General features: G+C 33.4%; 2 protein-coding genes across 2 annotated transcripts; one reads left to right on the top strand and one right to left on the bottom strand.

Annotated features, from left to right (window-relative positions):
• On the top strand, positions 1-15,123 carry LOC128187019 (uncharacterized). Its single transcript, XM_052857051.1, has 12 exons — positions 1-103; positions 491-564; positions 2,522-2,690; positions 2,980-4,110; positions 9,151-9,250; positions 11,269-11,373; positions 11,555-11,740; positions 11,830-11,975; positions 12,204-12,296; positions 12,422-12,488; positions 12,638-12,795; positions 12,896-15,123. Exons 5-12 carry the CDS (start codon positions 9,166-9,168, stop codon positions 14,747-14,749), a joined length of 2,694 nt encoding a protein of 897 aa, XP_052713011.1. The 5' UTR covers positions 1-103; positions 491-564; positions 2,522-2,690; positions 2,980-4,110; positions 9,151-9,165; the 3' UTR covers positions 14,750-15,123.
• A 613-nt stretch (positions 15,124-15,736) lies between these two features.
• LOC128188271 (39S ribosomal protein L18, mitochondrial-like) lies at positions 15,737-18,850 on the bottom strand. Its single transcript, XM_052859229.1, has 6 exons — positions 18,730-18,850; positions 17,736-17,823; positions 17,011-17,088; positions 16,781-16,894; positions 16,227-16,344; positions 15,737-15,905 (listed from the first exon to the last, which is right to left on the bottom strand). The coding sequence occupies exons 1-6, from the start codon at positions 18,818-18,820 to the stop codon at positions 15,753-15,755; spliced, it is 642 nt and encodes a 213-aa protein (XP_052715189.1). The 5' UTR covers positions 18,821-18,850; the 3' UTR covers positions 15,737-15,752.
• Between the last annotated feature and the right edge of the window lie 50 nt (positions 18,851-18,900).

Here is an 18,900-nt window from a genome sequence, read left to right as displayed (position 1 = left end):
ATAAAATCGAAATGCTTATGTACAACTTAACTTATTAACGAATAAACTGGTTCTCTACAAGAGCTAGTTCTCCTGTCGCAAAAACAATGATATTAAGGACAAGGTATTTTTTTTATGAATTAATATTGCTAATACATCTTTTACGCTGCAAAAAGAATTCCGTTTTTGATATAATGCCAAGATATTTCGTTAATGAATTTGCAATATTAGTCAAATGATCAAAATTCAAAATTTTCGTTCTCAACTCGAATTTTCTCTTCATAAACTTCTGTCATCCTATCTTGCCTAAAGTAATTGTACTATCGATCTTGATAGAGTATGAACACTTGGCTGTGATACACATACATACCGCCTCTTACACTGTTTAATGAGAAAGATTATATTAAAGCTGTGAAATATGATTAATACCAAGCTGATCTAATACTGCTTCGGACAGTAATTATGTTGATTACAGCTGTCAAGACTGTAATACATTTATTCGTTATTGTAGCCTTAACAGCCTTTTTAGGAGCCAGATAAGTAATGAAACAAAGAGAACTATAGTATCGAAAGTCAGAAGACAAGGTAAGACATTATATGGTCATGTGTATAGCTTTAGCTGCAGGTTTGTAGCTCCTGAGGTCTGAAAAAATTTGGATGGATGACATAGGAACTACAGTGCCTCCCTCAGTGAAAAACTGCAATTTACGGTGCACATAAAATGGACTGATCAATCATATTTCCTAATACATTCTGTACAAATATTTGACTCCAAAAATTCATCGGATATTTTACTACAGTTATCGTCACTTAACTTGCTTCTGATATTCTTTTAAACACCATCTCCAGCCCCATAATCTGAAGTGGTGCAGTTTGTTTACATGTTTAAATGGTGACTCTTGATCTCGATTTAAATTTAATGATCTCTGAATCTCAGCAATGTTCGATAACTCTAAATTATCCCTGAATTTTTTTCTTCATACCAGGACATACAATAAATCTTCTTTTTATACAGATAAATTTACGAAGGGATGTAGTTTAAATATAATGCTCAGATATTCAACGAGCTGTTTGGCTTAGTTGCTCTATGGAGACCTACTACATGAAGATAAAAGGGTTCGAGTCACAAATCCACTGGGGTTTTTTTTTTCTAATATGATCTCAACTTGTAGATTTATTCCATTTTTAGTTATGCATTGTGGCCAAAATTGCAAATTTGTAAAAATGCATGGATATCATAAAAAAGTTCTTTTTATTTTATTTCACTAATAAAGTTTGAAGGATTAATAACATTTTTATGATGTAAAAAATACTTAAAGGCTGAGGATAAGAGAACCTTAGCATACTTCATTTTCTGAGGTCAGGTAGTGTGTTTTGGAGAAAGTTTGAGGCAAGTAAAGTTAGATATCAGTAGGAAATTACCTATTGAGTGCAGCAGCTGCACAGATTACAGACAATTTTTCCACTGTAAACTATAGCCCTTATCCAATTCCCACTTAAGCACCCATCTTCACTAGCCAAGAGTTTTCAGTCCACTTTGCTCCCCATATGGGGAGCAAAGTGGACCAAAAACCCTTGGCTAGCGAAGATGGGGAGCAAAGTGGACCAAAAACCCTTGGCTAGCGAAGATGGGGAGCAAAATGGACTGAAAACCCTTGGCTAGCGAAGATGTTAACCACCTTGCCCTCATCTAAAAACAAACCTTGCTGAACCAAAATACAAGTACTTGCCCTCACCCACATATCATCTTTAACCCTAGATAGAATGTTCTATCGTTAAAATGACAAATGTCCTACGGACCCAGTTAAGACTGTGACCTTATGTAGCCTGGTCAGGGTAAGATTATTCTTTCTATTTTAACCCCATCCTCTCCATCAAATCAAACATTTTTGAAGGTTTTAAAATGAAATTACTTAAAAATTTATTATACTGGTACTGAACTTGCGAAAATGATATGTTGCTGCCATATAGCAGAGTACTGTATACAGGGAAGTATTCACCCCCCCCCCCCCCCCATGTTATTTTAACCCCTTTTGCCCTCATTGTCAGCGAGCATTTAAGACCAGGCGAATTCCAGTCGCTCATATTATCACTCTTTAAACATACAATGTAACTGCATCTGGGTGAATTCAAGATGGGGCAAAACTGTTTGCAAGTGCAGATGGGGGAAAATTACACGGGGTGAAAATAACCCTGTACTCAATATTATTTAAGGAATAGGGAATCATTCTTTGACTGAGTATTATGAGGTGAAATCCAATAAAGCCCAAAGGGCTTTATAATAGATTCGAAAACACTCCGACCGAAATTATCACCTCATAATATTCAAAGGATGATTCCTTAAATACTTATATTTATATTATTTCCAATTTGTACACTTAAAACAACATAATTTAATGTAAAATATATCAGGTTACAAACACCTAATTTAATATATTTTTGGGCTAACACAGCCACATTTTGATACCAAGGTAAATTAACCCATCATCAATTCTTATACGAATAGGTTGCATTAAATGATAATTATTTATCCTTTCTAAAGATGGATTGCTTCGTCCAAAACAACAGCCAGATAACCCTTTAATATTTGAAAGGTCGGTGCAGAATAGAGACTTGATTTGGTTTGGAGTTTGGACGCTCTGTTTCTTTGAAGCTGTTTACCTTGCCAAAAGATGGTATGCGAGATACACAAGCAATGAAAAGTACATCAGGTAATGTTTTTGAAAGTTTTTGGATTATGGTATTGTAAAAGGCACATTGATAAATAATAGCATTGTTGTATGTATTATACAGTCAAACTTCATTATCTCGAACTAGATGGGACTGTTTTAAAACTTCAAGATATTTAAGTATTCAAGATATTAAGGGTAAAATGCTAAAAATTAAGTGGTTGGAACTTACATATGACTTCGCCATATCCACTGTATTCGAGATATCAGTGTTCAAGATAAGTTCAACTATACAAGTTAAACATTTTATATTTTTTCTTTTTTTACATAGGGCAAGATTTCCCTCCTTTGTCATTAGCACGGAATTCTAAAGAACATGTAGAGATCTAAAGAACATTCTTAATTCATCTAAAGAACAGATGAACTAAGTTACATATATGTGTATTATTCCTTTTAATGAAATAAAATAAAATGAAATTATGATTTTACTGAGTGCAACTTAAATTGATGTACATTTTATCAAATAAGAGTGTTTATATCATTAATTATTTCTTTAACCAGGGGTTTTCGGTCCTCTCTACTCCTCATTTTCACTAATTGATCAGATTTGAAGCAGCTTTTATAAAGTCTACTAATAAATGTATAGCATTTGTTCATATTTTTAGCAACATAAAAACAATATCTGACAGTAAATGTACTGAAAATTGGCAAGAAATTACATCTTTAAGATCGACATCTCCTGAAATGAAGATTATGAAAAACAATTTATTGATTAAAGATCAATATATACCTTTTACAGACTTAAAACTAAAACTTATTGTGTTTGAAGACAATGTTAAATGTACATGTGTATTACAGAAAATTAATGGTTAATGTCATACTAATTCATTGAATGAAAATGGGTATATAAATAAATACCCTTCCCTCAATCCTCAACAATAGAAAGAGGGTCTATTTATATTTATTTCATATGCAATGTTCATTTATTCAAAGGGGATTCTGATGTACAAAGGATGTTTTCTTTTGAGAATCTCTCTCTCTCTCTTTCCTCTCTCTCTCGATCGATCGATCGATCGATCGAGAAAAAAGATGGCTTTATTCTGCCTATCCCGCCCTTGATAATATGTATTCCTAAAATACATGGACAATGTATCACCATGAAGAATTATGCAATATATTTATTCCAAAAAAAAAATCGACATTCCCCTGCCAATGAAGAGACCGTGCCCAACAAATATAGAACAATTACTGTGCGAACAGACACAAGGGTCCTCTTCATTTAGCACGAGTTCTCGTCATTTAGCACGAGTCGGTCAGCGCCGATCTTCGGCCCCATGACAGGTGCTTCATTCATATTCTGGCGTCAGAACCCTCCCCAATAAAAAGGACAGCCCCGGCCGCTGAGTCTTTCCCTCGGAGAGACTCTGGTTGGTTGCCATGTTTTCTTGTTCAGACGCCATAGGTACGTTTAATTTGATTATAATCTAGCAACAATTAATTTAACCTTTTTTTTTTTGTAGTAACATATCTTGACATATATCTTGACAAGTAACATATCTTGACGTGAAAAATTCAAACGCGAATAATGTTGTTTATGAGTCAATACGAAATATTACATGTTTTTCAACATATGACTAAAATTCACAGTATAATTTTCATTTTAAATGTCGTTTATATATACTATAGTGTTGGCTATATTACATTTCAAAAATTCATTACCATGTGATTTAAACAGCGATTTTTTAAAAAACAATTTGAGTTTTGTTTTTCGAGAATAAACAAAGTTTTCACATTTTGTATTCAATCGTCTGATATGTCTGAATAAGAACTTTCAATTTACATGCATTGTTCCATGTACTTATATGTTAAAAAGGCGATAAAAGAATTGCATGTATGTAACATCAAGACCAGAGCTAGTGAAGAAATAAACATATAAATATATAAAATGAAGCATATTTTGGGTGTATCAGATACGAAAAAATCCAATGGTTTACTTTAGGAGAGGTAAAGGAAAGATATTCTCTTAGCTTAATTGCTTGCCTTTTATAAAAAACGAAAAAGAACAAAATTACTTTTTTATTATAGTAATTAGTGTATCAATATACAGGGCGCAAAGTTCATCTAAGGTACAAACTCATTATTTCATTCATTATTAAAAAACGCACGTCGTAAAAATTATTTGAAGATTTTTTTTTTCATTGTTGATTACATGAATGATTAAGTGAATGAAGTCAATATATATATATATATATATATATATATATATATATATATATATATATATATATATATATATATATATATATATATATATATATATATATATATATCGTCGAGTTTGCATTTTTTGGTGCGTGTTTGTTTATTTTTTTTAGGGGGGGGGGGTTGTTTTCGGTTTTTGTATTTAGGTTTTCGCCTTGCATTTAGGTTCATTCATTCGTTACCGGTACTGTCGAAAATTGAGTCAAACCTGAAAAAAATCATGCTAAAATGCAAGTTTATAAAAATGAATTAAAAACAAAAGATACAAGAAAAATTAATAGAAAAAAAACATTCTAAAACAATATGATATCTCATTAGACTACATATTGTACTTTTAATTACTACATAAATTTCGACGATATTTGTTTTTAAAAAAAAATGATGAAAAAATGAAATTATCAAAAAAATGCCATAGTAACGTAAAAAATATATCAGCAACTCATATCGTAACATACAGTACTATTCACTCAAATTGGAGGGTTTTTTCTATGGAATGAATGATTATGTTGTAATCAAAAATTACAAATTCTTAAGATAGATAATTCAATAACGTCATTCTCTCTCTCTCTCTCTCTCTCTCTCTCTCTCTCTCTCTCTCTCTCTCTCTCTCTCTCTCCAGAGAAAAAAGATGGCTTTATTCTGCCTATACGCGCTTGATAAAATGTTTTCTTATGTATATATATGAAAATATCTTTCTCTCAAAATCTTATAGCAATTGAAATAAATTAAAACATAATTTCATATTGTATGCAGTACTTATATTCATTTAAAATTATTCAACCTACATATCTCCTGTTTGTGTGGTATCAAATGATTTTTGCAATTCATAAACAAATCATGCAAAATAATGTCGCTCATGTTCAAAATAATTCTACTCGTTTAAACATGCATGCCACATGACACAATTTAAAATTCATATCATGGAAATAAAAATGTAACGGTTTGGATGGGGGCTTTCCGTAATTTCCATTTTTGATTCTTCCGGATGCAAATCTTTACAATTGCTTTTTACCAACAATGAAAAGTATACCATATAATAGACATTGTTCACCTATGCGTAATATAAAGATATCGGAAGAAACTGTCACTTTCAGTGCATGATAAACTTGAAAGGCATGTGCTTTTGACAAATTTACGCTTTTTGGCATATCTGCTCTATTCGTTCAATGCTAGATCTAATAATTTTCTATTAATTTTAATAAAGTAAGACAGAAATTTCAAATGCTCAACATACATTCATTTATAATTAACGCTGCTTAATTAAAATAATGCGACTCATATTTTTGTTGAACCCCTGTGAAGGTATACCGTTAACAAGAAATGTTCCGAGCACTAAGTATTTTTGACCGAGACAACATTGAATATTTCTATTGACCACATTATGTCCTAATATCTATAAATATGTCACCTTACACGACTGGTCATTTCCACCTGGTTTATGTACATCAATGCACGTGCTGACTTAAAAAAAACCAACAACAACAAAAAACCCACCACTGGCACAGCTTTGGGGGGGGGGTTACATTATTTAAAAAACAAATTAATTTTGACGACATTAAAAGATACGAGTGCACTGATTTGTAGTTTGTTTGGGAAAAAATACCCACAAAACATTTAACCAGAAGTTGATTGTCATAAGGATAAAAAAGCAAACAAAGCTTACGCAGTAATCATTCATAGCGTATCTTGTAGATTTTTTTTTCTTGTTTTTTTTTTATATAGCAACGATCATTCAAGATGTAGTGAACAAATGCTCTGTCTCTGTAGCTCTTTATATCTGACTATAAAAACCACACAAAAGAATTTGTCACAGGGGACAATATCGTTTTTTCCTCAATTTGCCAAACATGACAGAAATTAAAGGTCGCTTGCCTCAAAGTATTAAGAACGGACTTGTCTGTCTGTTTTTACACAGGCGAAACAAACATCAGAAACATGTACAGATTGCAAATATATTCACCTTGTATGCAGATAATGAGCCAAATATAGATAATCAAAAAGAGACTAAATAAAAAGGTTATACAAAAAAGTAATTCCGACGAATTGTAAATAATAAAAGGTCACCCCTTTTTAAAATAAATATATATAATTATAACGATCTGACCCCACGCCTTTTATTAATCAAAAAGAGACTAAATAAAAAGGTTATACAAAAAAGTAATTCTGACGAATTGTAAATAATTAAAGGTCACCCTTTTGTTTAATAACTAATTGGAAGGTTTATCAAAAGCTATCTTTATTCATAATTTTGGCTCGAGTCTATTTTCAGTTTATGGTATTGGCTCCTGGGCCATGCATTCACAAAGATTGTGTTTGTAAAATTAAATACACATGACAGGAAACAGAGCACACGTGGCATTCACAAATCTATAAATGTAATTGTTCCATAGGATGTAGAAAATGAAATGCATAAAATCATAAATGCATGTTATAAAAATAGTTTAACAATGAACATTACAAATAATTTGCAACTGCATGCTTTCTTGAATTTCTTTTTTGCTACATTCACAAATAACCTTTCGATACTCATGTTTGCCGTCGCGAACTTTTGCACAAAAAATAGATCCATCCGCATCAAATACTATCCGCATCAAATACTAGTATATATATATAGCGATGACGAGATGATATGTATAACTTCCCTTCTTGCTAGGACTCTGTTGGATCTTTGTACAGCGACACTTCCCCTTCTCAATTAACCAACTGGATGTAGATAAAATTCAGAATTTATCAAGAAAGAAGTTTTTATGCCAACGAAACACAAAATTATTTTTAAACCCGAAAACATTTCGATGGCAGCAATTTTATGTCTCGATGGGAATTCTCGAATTATAAATAAAGTATGTAACGAGTAATCGTGCACCACCGAATGATCAGAATTGTGTAAACAATTTTGATTAAAAAATAAACTGGAGTCTTCTGATAAGATACTTTCTCATTATGTGTTATTTGTTTCAAAAACATAAACAAGACAACATATGCAATTATTTATTTATTTACCATGCTTAGTAATATTTCAAAAGTCCATATTTTGGTGTAAAATAAAATATAAATGGGATTCGTGCAAAAAAGCCTTTGGTTAAATCATCTATAAATAAACACCCACCTGTGATAAATCCATTTTACGTTACGCTTGATAATGCTTTGATAATAGTTATTTAAATCGGACTGATTAATAACTTCCATTTTATGTTTACGACCAAAAGTTCAGAGAAATCCATGTTCAAATTTGATTACAGTGGATATTTTTAATCTGTCATTATATAGATCATACAAGTGTCTAGACACTCCACATATATAAGTATAAACAGTGTTAATTTAATTGATCACCAATTCATTAAAAAATGTTTAATAAAATATATTTAAATACTCTCTCTCTCAAAAAAAAAATGGAAAAAAAGATTTTTTTTAAATCATTAAAAAAAAAACCCAAAGCCCCCCCCCCCCAAAAAAAAAATTAATAAAATTATCCGTGTCTACTGTTTTTCGCAAATAATAACTACCGAAGTATTTGGAAACAAGTTTTAATTCAGAATTTAATTCAACCACTAATTTGAAAACGCAACTTAATTCGTTATATATCAGTTAACTGCCTATCATACATCTCATACATGTAAATTAATAAACTTATGAGGATTTTTCATGCATTTTGTTTAAGATATGTCTTGTTTTCTTTGAATTAAAATAAATACATTGTTTGTGGTTAGATTTTAAACCCAAATCACATTTGTATGTATATATACACTCATACTAAGAATTCATTGCAAGGTTTATTATCAACTTTGCAAAAGAAGGCAAAAAAAACCGTCAACACTTAAATCACGATTTAAATATGCACGCAACCAAAATCGTAATTTAAACATGCATTTATCAATGAATCCGACATTTGTCAATTTTCCCTTTAATGCACTTTAGTACAAATTAGATCTTTTAATGTGTAATTTTCATCGTTTAGTCGTATTTTAAGAGTCGGCTGTCAAATGAATTAAAAAGATGACTAACTGTCTAATCTTCACGTCAGACTTTGCATTTGGTTTATTTTTGATTATGTATTTTTTCTTACCCACTTCGCTTCGTTGCATTATGCTAATGAACAAAGATGTTACTTATAAAGGAATGTGAACCGTTGTGCGGCATATCATTTGAAAAAGGGACAGAACTCGTGGGTGACGGGGATATATACTAGTATGCTGACGTTCGCTTTGTGAGAAGTAACTTTGTGAATTTGATATTTCTATAGGGGTACATTTAGTCCATGATGAATTGTGACCTGTGCATTCTCTTGTCCTACATGCTGCGCATGCTCTGTCAGTATGACACAAAGCTTGCCGAGCAACCGGGTAAGTTTGTTTTTCCTCAATTCTTTAAACATTTCTTGATTGTATTTTTTACAGATTGAATATCTGATAATTTGGTTGAATTTTAAACATATGAATAAGTAATGCACTCCAAATCGTCACGTACAAATTATCACTAATCAAAAAGGACAAACCCAAAAGAAAACATTATTTATCTTTTATCAAAATTAAGAATGCAAAATTAAAAGACAAGACAAGAAGTTACTGTGTTTTGTCTGATCATTTGCATTTTGTTTGATTTTTATTTTCAACTATTGTTTTAGATGCATAGTGATACAGCCGCAATTTTGCTCATGGGTAACTTTAAGGAGGCTGGATGGTCAGAAAATCATCCATCAGAATGTTTTTTTTTCAAAATATGATTGTTTTCGGCCATAAATTATCATCTATAAAAGAAAATTTCCAAAAATATTGATTACATTTTTGTACAGAGCTCTTCTTATTGAGGAGATTCATACAGTTTAAAAATGGCAATAACCACCCAGCTCTCTTAAACGACCTAAAGATATATTAAAACGTTAAACGATTCTAAAATAAATGGAGAGAGAGAGAGAGAGAGAGAGAGAGAGAGAGAGATGAAGAGAGAGAGAGGAGAGAGAAAGAGAGAAAATGAAACTTTAAGTTTATTTATATGTTTATCATTTTTAAACGCGCGATATTTCTTTTGCGTATTTCTTTTCTTACGTTAACATTATAAAAACTTGCTAAGAACTATTTTTCAACCTAAGTCAAACCTTAATTTAAATTGGCCTCGACCATGCAACGAAACAATTTTCTGTGGACGGCTAACGACCTCAAAACTAGGGTCATGAACTTTTTTTTATTCATGTTTGAAACCATTTAGAGTCGAAAGGGTGAAAGACATACAAAAAAATAAAAAACCGACAAAAAATTATAATGGGCACATGTTCGTAACTTTTAAAAAAATCTTTGTGGAGGTTTTTACTTAAGAAAAAATATAGATATTATAAATGTTACAATTACAAAATGCTGAGTTAATGTTGAATGCCAGACCAGAGAAATCTTTAGTATGAAAAATTATACTCATTCTTTTTTTAAATACAGACACCTTCACTACACCTTTAAAAGTATAAACGTTTTAAACATCTTGACATGATTCAGGTTCACATAAAGTTAATAATTTAATTGCAATTAAGATTAATAAGATGCAGAATTGCAAATGTTAAAAAACTTTAAAAAGTTTACAAATTTTAAACGTGATACTACAAATTGCATTTAACTAAAGAGGAAATACAAGATCATAATATCTAATGCATATTAAATTCAGTACTTATGCATCATGAATTAAGAAGATGAATGCAATTATTTAGAATGTTAAATATTATAATTAAAATAATATGTACCTGGTATACTGTCATTCTCGTGTTGGATTAGGATTATGTCTGTTGTATCAAATGATAATCTCCTGTCATAACTATGTTTTCAAAAAATAACACATTCGTTAATATTAATTCAGTAAAATAGATGGAAGAACTTTGCGCTTCCAAAGCTTAAAGCGTAGAACTAACAAAAAAATAAAAAAATAAAAAATAAAAGGGAATTGGAGCTTAAGACATAATTCCACCATCTTCCCAAATCAAATGTTTCTTATTCGCTCCTCTCTACATCAACCTTATGTAGAGCGGAGCGGATCAGAAACTCTTGACTTGGGAAGATGCAATTCCATATACCGATATAGACAAAAAGCCATTACATTTTTTGCCTATATACTTAAATATCATGATAAATATAGTCACGACTTCAATAAAACCTCGTATTGTCTTTGTTCCAAATACGTCGAATGAAGCACTTCTGACCATCATACTGTTGCGGTTCGTCTGGCGCGAGATTCATAATATTGATTGGCAACTAGTGTCATAGTCATCCTTTGGACAGAACATTTATGGTCAATCTGTGGAAAATGAACGAAATTGACAGAAATTAATCAAATCACATCCTTTCCTAGTATAAATGAATAATGATAAATTTTCCTTACACAGGAAATAAAGGACTTGTCACAGTCGACCAGCGATCTTTGCTGACTCTGCAGAAAACCACCACCAAGGCCCAACAAAATTACAAATGGAGCTATGGGGGAGAAACAGGTACACAAACAGAAACAACTAATTCGATCCTATTTTCTTCATCATCATCATCATCATCATCATCATCATCATCATCATCATCATCTTCTTAATCATTTTCAGTAGCTGCATTAACAAAACCGTTGAATACCCGATGATCAGTACCAATTTTTCTCATGAAAAATCTGTAATTTATCTTCAGGGCCGGATCACTGGGCTAAGAATTTTCCGCAATGTGGTGGCAAACGGCAGTCGCCCATCAACATCATGACGTCACGCCTTCACCATGTTACATGGCTGCCTCAATTCGAGTTCATCAACTATGACAAATTAAGCGGCGATGGAATGACCCCAGCCTTCCTGCACCTTAGAAACAATGGGCACACTGGTGATTATTTTGCAATAAATGAATCTAGAAAAAAAAAGAATTGATTTGTTCTTAACATTAAGCAAACTTACAGCAACTTCTTGCTTTAGCAAGCATGACCATTGACGACGACGTGTACCTGCGTGGTTCTAACCTCGGGGAGCTTTACCGTGCGGTAGAAATCCACTTCCACTGGGGCCCTGACAACGGGGTCGGTTCAGAACACATCCTTGACGACCATCGACATCCTCTTGAGGTTAGACACTCAACCACGTGATCATAGACAGCCAATCAAACCATCAAATACATTGCCGCAATACCGAACCTATGTTTCGCCTGATACTAGTATTACTTGGATATTCCAAAAAAAAATAATAATTAAATAGGGCTACATTCGCTTTATTGCAATCAAGTAATACTCTTTTCCGTTTCTATTATTACCGATGGTTTTTTTTTACACTTAGTGATAAACTAATCATTGTAGGTGCACATTGTCCATTATAACACCAAGTACAGGACACTGTCTCATGCCAAACAACAACCTGACGGACTGGCCGTGATAGGGGTCTTTGCTGATGTAAGTCTATACATAATATTGTATCGCTGTAATCAAAGAGATTCCATTTTGTATTAAAGCTTAGATTCATATAAGCTTTGTTATTGGTTTATCATTGATCTTAAAAATGTGTTTCGTGAATCCAGATTTCCGAGGAAAAAAACCATGCTTTCGAGTTGATTGCTATGGCCCTTGATCAAGTGACTGAATACAGTAAGTTTTTAATATATCAAATAAAGGATTTAGATTCAACCCATGCCAAAATATTTCGTAAAAGTTCCGCAATTCTAAAAAATTAATTCGTTGGCTACCGAATTTATTCCATTTTCTACCAAATTTTACAAGGAAGAATATTTGTTTAGATCAGCGAACCATTGTTACGGGAATACGACCAATTGATATGCTTCCTAATGACACGTCCATGTACTACCATTATGCCGGAAGCTTGACCACGCCCCCTTGTTATGAGTCTGTATCGTGGTACATCATGCACGAAGGAATTAAAATCACACAAGACCAAGTAAGAAATTTTGGGCACAACAATTTGACAACAAATCTATACAATTATTGAAAAATATTTCTTGAAGCTCAGAAGATCAGGAGAAATTTATTTATTACAGATAAATAGGCTCCGCCATCTGAAAGAACATGTGGATGAGGACCATAAGCCACATGGACCCCTACCACCACAAAGACCGGCCGTGGAAGATCTAAAAGTCAACATCACTCATAACAACACCATACATGCACTATCCAATCCCGACCACCATACGAACAAGGCGAATCATTACATCCGGTACAATTACAGACCAAGTCAGCCATTGTACGAACGAAAGGTGTACTGTAGCCATCCATCAATGGTCAAACACACGTCTTATTTCCCAGAATTCTCAGTTGGTGACATTGCTGTCAACCATCACGTTTCTAATCTGGGCGACCATGACCTTTCAAAAGCCTTGCTGCAGGACACTGGGTCTGGTTTCCATCACGCCATCGGATCCTCTCTCTCCAGTCATCCACATGATGGTCATTCTTCGAGATCCACACTTAATATCCACTCACATGGTAGTGATCTTCCACCGCAAAAAGTGGAGATCGACTTTAATGGCCGCAAATCGAAGCAGCAAAGAATCACGGACGCTTTGCATGGCCATTCAGACGAATTTTTAAACAAAGTTCTTCCGAAGAACTTGAAGGTTATCTTGACCAGAAACCACATTCCCAATTTTGAACACAAGTTAGAACAATCAGACATTTACAAAATATTTGGCAATATCTTTCTCAGACAAGCTCAGATTCTTTCCGCTCAAAAGACAATCGAAAAAAGCTCAAAGGTAGATACAAAGCTTTTCGCTGAACCTGAGATGAAAGAGTATACAAACCCAGCGTATAAAATAAACAAAATTCAGCATGACATTAAACAACGGACAGAACAACATAACATCCACTCAAAGAACAAACCTCAACAGCAAGGGAGTCAAAATTCTTCAAAACACCTGGCATTCAGACCTAAACAACAGGTAATCTCGAAACCGTTTGATGAAGATTTACCAAAACCTCATAACCAAAATGCAATCAAACACCACCAGCAAGATGCACAAAATATAATAAGACACGTAGACAACGCGGCTAACCAACCAGCCAAGGAAAGATTATCCGACTATAAAATGGTGAATAGCAACAAAAAATCAAGCACTTCTTTTAACCTTTCCGGCGAGCGTCCGAATACTTACAGCGCAAGAAAACGCGGTAAGTTGGGTACCGGTGGGTTCCACTTTTCCGCGCGTAAACCTTCGTATCAACAGCATAGCGGAGAAATTTCCAGAAATTACCCACCGAGTTCCTTAATCGAAAAGAAAAAATCAATCAGATTCATTTCGAAACCTTATGCAAAACATTACAGAAGCTCAGCATCAGTGGAAAAATCAAAAACAAAGGTTGATGTTCCTACTAAGAACTCTGAAAATGGTATCTTGCATCTTATTTCCCAAAACAGTTTTGATGTTTTAGAGAGTGAAACTAGTCTTAAGACACGGAAAGCTCTAGCTGCGTTTGTCACATCAGCACCCAAAGTATCAGGTAGTCCTGGATTTAGCACCAAACGTACATCTAGCGTCCTTCTAGAAACACTGGGGCTAGAAAAACAAGCGCCATTTGAAGAAACCGTCAATCTCACGACTGAGACCGCTGCTGAAAGAGAGAGGACCACACAAACCACTACAAACGTAGACATGACATCGTTCTCAACTTCTCCGACAACTCAATCTCCTGAAATAGTCACATCAGCGATACCGCCGGAATCATACGAACCAGTCAGAACAACGCTCGGAAACGAGAAGGTTCGCTTTCCGATCCAAAGGGAGAGAAACGCACCCTCCATTCCAATCCGCAGTATGTTGGATGGATACAAAATGCTTCCGATGTTAACAAATCCGTCACCATCGAAAGACCAAAAGCCATATCTACCATTATGAAAGCCATTTTTTCACTCCTACTATCAAAGGAACGTAAAATAAAATGAACAGTTTTTCCCCCAACGAGGCCTCTTTTGACAAAATGGCGGAATCGTACTTTGAAGAGGAAGCATGGAGAAAAAAAAACCCATCGGCTATCCAGCATTCACAATGTTTATCAATCGTGATTATAGTCCCAAATGTCGGATGCTAATGTATGAGGGCAGCGGAAGAGTATTATCGTTTTTTTTACTATGTTAGCTTTACTTTTATCCATGAACATAAGGATGATGTTCAAAACCATTTTTCATAAACCAGAGAAATGTATTTTGTATTTTCAATGCAACTCGATTGATTAACGTATGAAGTATTTGTGTTTTTTGGTGATGACATATATTGAATAAAATATTGAATATATCATAAATCGTCGACCTTATTTCGATTCATTTACAGTCATTTAGGGTTTTCTGAATCACCATGCGTTTCGTTTTTTTTTTGGAAGTCTGAAGAATTGCAATGCAATGTAGGAAACGTCAACGTATAAAACTCCCCAACAGTCATCAGCAGTGTATGCTATCAACATGTACATGTATATATACAAATTTCAAAGTTAAGAGGAAATATCGTACATTATTAAATAAAATAACGTGGTTTTAAATTACTGTACTCGCTATCCTCTATGGCAAAATGTTGTTCAGTATGATGAATATTTTTCTTTTAATAACTTTTGTTTATGCAAAGCAATGCTATCACAATGCTAGGGATATTTAAAAGTTCTACAGCTTTCATTTTGAGTTTCCTTTTCAATATGACAATAGTCAACCAATGCAGTAGCAATAACACAGTTGGGGGGGGGGGGTGTGACCTGAGAAATAATAAATCATTTTTTTCCCTCGCCTTAAAACGTAGTTCATTGGTAGATATTGCTCCTTTTAAGAAAGAATGGTTCTTTTACAAATGAAATAAAGGAAAATTCTTTTCTTTAACTTCTATATGAACACCAGCAAATATTTTATGAATATATTTATTGAATAATTTGTACATCATCAGGTCGCTTTCCTTCACCCAAACGGTTTTTGCCATCATAGTTGATCCCTGGTCTAAATTTCTTCTCAAACACTTCATCTTCACCAATCTGAATACCAGCCTCTTCTAATGCTTTTAAAATGACCTTCACCTGATGGTAAAGAATTCTTACTCAAAGTACTAAAGAAAAATAGTATTTAGTTTATCATTTTTACTAATCATAATATGTAAAAAATTAAAGATACATGTACATGAAACCTTTTAAAACAGATAAAACAGATTGAATTTCTTGTGATTAAAATTTATTGTTAGCTTAATACAAAGATTTTCTATCAAATGTGCCAATCTGTTTTAAAATGAACTAAGATAAATTGATGTAAAATTATTAAAGAGACCTACTACTAATCTTAACAATGTACAACAGAGTTCCTCGGATTTAATCTTTATTGATATGGATCCTTGAAAAAAATACCTTTTCTGAACCATGAACATCTGTGTTAGGGTCATAAAACACACTAACTATGCCAGCTTTCAGGCACCGCTCTGCAAAGACACGTCCCAAATTCACTGCTGCCGAAAGATCTCTGCCACTGAAATACAATTTACGATATCTAAGAACAATTACCAGTTTGTTGAAAACCAAATTTTGTTCCTGTGTGAGAAAATTGCAAGTGTGTTCCAGTTACAAATATTTCTGGCTACCAACCAGTCCACTGACGTTTCTTGTTATTGTTAAAGTTTATCTACTTAGGCACTGCTGCAAAATTATTAGCAGTAAACCAGTTTATCATTGCATATTAAAGTTACCTTTCATATTAAAAAGTTATTTGAAATAAAAAGTTGAATCATAGAACACATATTCAGTTTAAGAGTTTTCAACTTCCTTAGAAGTTTCTTTTACCCTACTAATAAGCTTTAAATAATGTTATATTGCCAGTAAACTGTTTGTATGTTGCTGAACCTTTTTACTAACGGTAAACCATTGATAAGTATTTTTTTCACATAGAGATCAATGTTGGCCATTACCTGTATAAGAATTGTCTGATTGCCCATTCTGCAGAGGAAGCTGACACAACCTTCCTCCCTGAAGAATGCTCCAAAATGGCCTCTATCTTTGCAGCAGTTGGATTGATAGTTAATCTAATAATTCAAATACATGTAATGCATTACAGTTCACCTTCAAATGAAGATTAAATAATGATCAATGTACATACCAGTACTTTCAATGACATATTTAAAGGAACAGCAATGCTAACCTATAGTAAAACTCTTTGGTAGGTCTCTGGTATTGCCACCCCTTCCTCCTAGGCAAGAGATTTTTGTATTCCAAACACCTAAACAAAAGGAAAAAACACTAAAACAATACTGATGCTAAACATCTTGCTATAAATAATCTATAGGACTCAAAAGTGTGATGAGACTCTACATGCAAGTCCAATGGTCATGCCAAAGTCTGATGGTCTGCGCCAAACCCCGATGGTTTGAAACGCCAAAGTCTGACGGTCCACGTGGCAGGCCATTGGACTTAAGCTTGACCATGGAACTTTAGCACGACTGTTGTACTTTGGCGTGACCATCAGACCTTGGAGTCTACAAATCTATCAACTTTTTATCTGTAAAACATCACAAATGTTTTTTTTTTAAAGGAATCATATTCTTCTAAGACTCCAAGATTCTGTAAATTTTTTGGAAGGTATCAATAAATGATCTCAGAAACAATCTGCAAGTTGCTAAATTTTAAGAACATAAGTCATGGCAAAGTTTGTAAACAATCTATCATTTTCAGTTATAGTATAAGGTAATCCTTAAAGAGCTTTGTTTCCCTTAACCCAATCTTGATCTTAAAGATGAATAGCTGGTTATGTTTTCAAACATAAGGATTCAAGAGGCCAGTTCTTTATAATATCAAAATCACTTTTATTGTTGAAATAAAAAATAAAAATGAAGGTTTCTTTATATTAATTTTTTGACAGTCATATACCTATCATTTCTATTGATGAATTCAGGATTTATTTCATAATCTTTATTGTCCCCTGAGCATCGTAAAGATGAAAATGATAAACTCCTATCTGAAATAGAAAATAATCACAGGTAACTAAAGTGTGGTAGCAAAAGAAAGAATTAGCATAAAACTACATAGAAAAATGTAGCTGAACTGGGAATTGTACCCAGGACTGCAATTAAAGTCAGGAGCTCTACAATTGAGCTACCAAGGTAGATATCTACGTATTCTCTTTGAGAAGTGGACAGGCATACCCTACATCCATTTCCCTTTGCAAGCCCTAATATTTTGATTCTGGAAAACGTGAAAATGTCGTAACCGAAGACGTTCTACGCTGGAGTCGAAACACGGGTCTTTGGCTCCAACATTTACACGTTTTCCAGAATCAAAATATGAGGGATTGTGAAGAGAAGTGGATGTAGGCTATACTTGTCCACTTCTCAAAAGAGAATAAATATCTACCATCTTTAGAGCCTCAATTGCTACATTCCTCCCTCCTTAAAGAGCTGTAGACTTTGACCAATCGATAAACAGATTGTGTAGATTTCAGTCTGTTAAATAGTATTTGACCCAAAGGCACATCACAATTTTACCTTGCCACGACTTATTAATAATTCATATGTATATATGAAGCCTGAACAAGGAAGGTCATGGCACCACCTGTAGTAGGACAGGAGAAATGTGCATATAATAACACAGAAAAAGTGGCTTGACCGGGAATCGGAACTGGTACCTCCCTACTAATTTTTATATTGAGTGCATGTATTGTAAATGCATATGAATCGTAAAAATTCTGGAATGGGTTTGCTGGTCGACGAATACAACCCCACAGTACTAAGAATATTGGAAACATCATTGAATGCAATCATTTCGAATTTTCTCCGAATCTCGTCAAATACAGTTTTTTATCTATGTCCGTTTTATTGCATGGTCAAACTCAAATTGTAATGAGCAAATATTAATAAACACTTACTTAATAATGTTAAATGTTGCCCTTTTGCTTGATTCCTACATAGGCAAGTGAACGGGGATGAAATTAAAGAAAGTAATTTGCCCTGCGACATTTCAACAATTAAATTATTAACTCAAACATGGGCAATTCGTATGAAAAAATAAAAATAATATGGCGTTGATTTGACAAGAA

Source organism: Crassostrea angulata, chromosome 6 (assembly GCF_025612915.1).
Source record: "Crassostrea angulata isolate pt1a10 chromosome 6, ASM2561291v2, whole genome shotgun sequence".
Lineage (NCBI taxonomy): Eukaryota > Metazoa > Mollusca > Bivalvia > Ostreida > Ostreidae > Magallana > Magallana angulata.
Note: the sequence above shows the minus strand (reverse complement) of the source record. Positions and strands in the feature narration are given on the sequence as shown.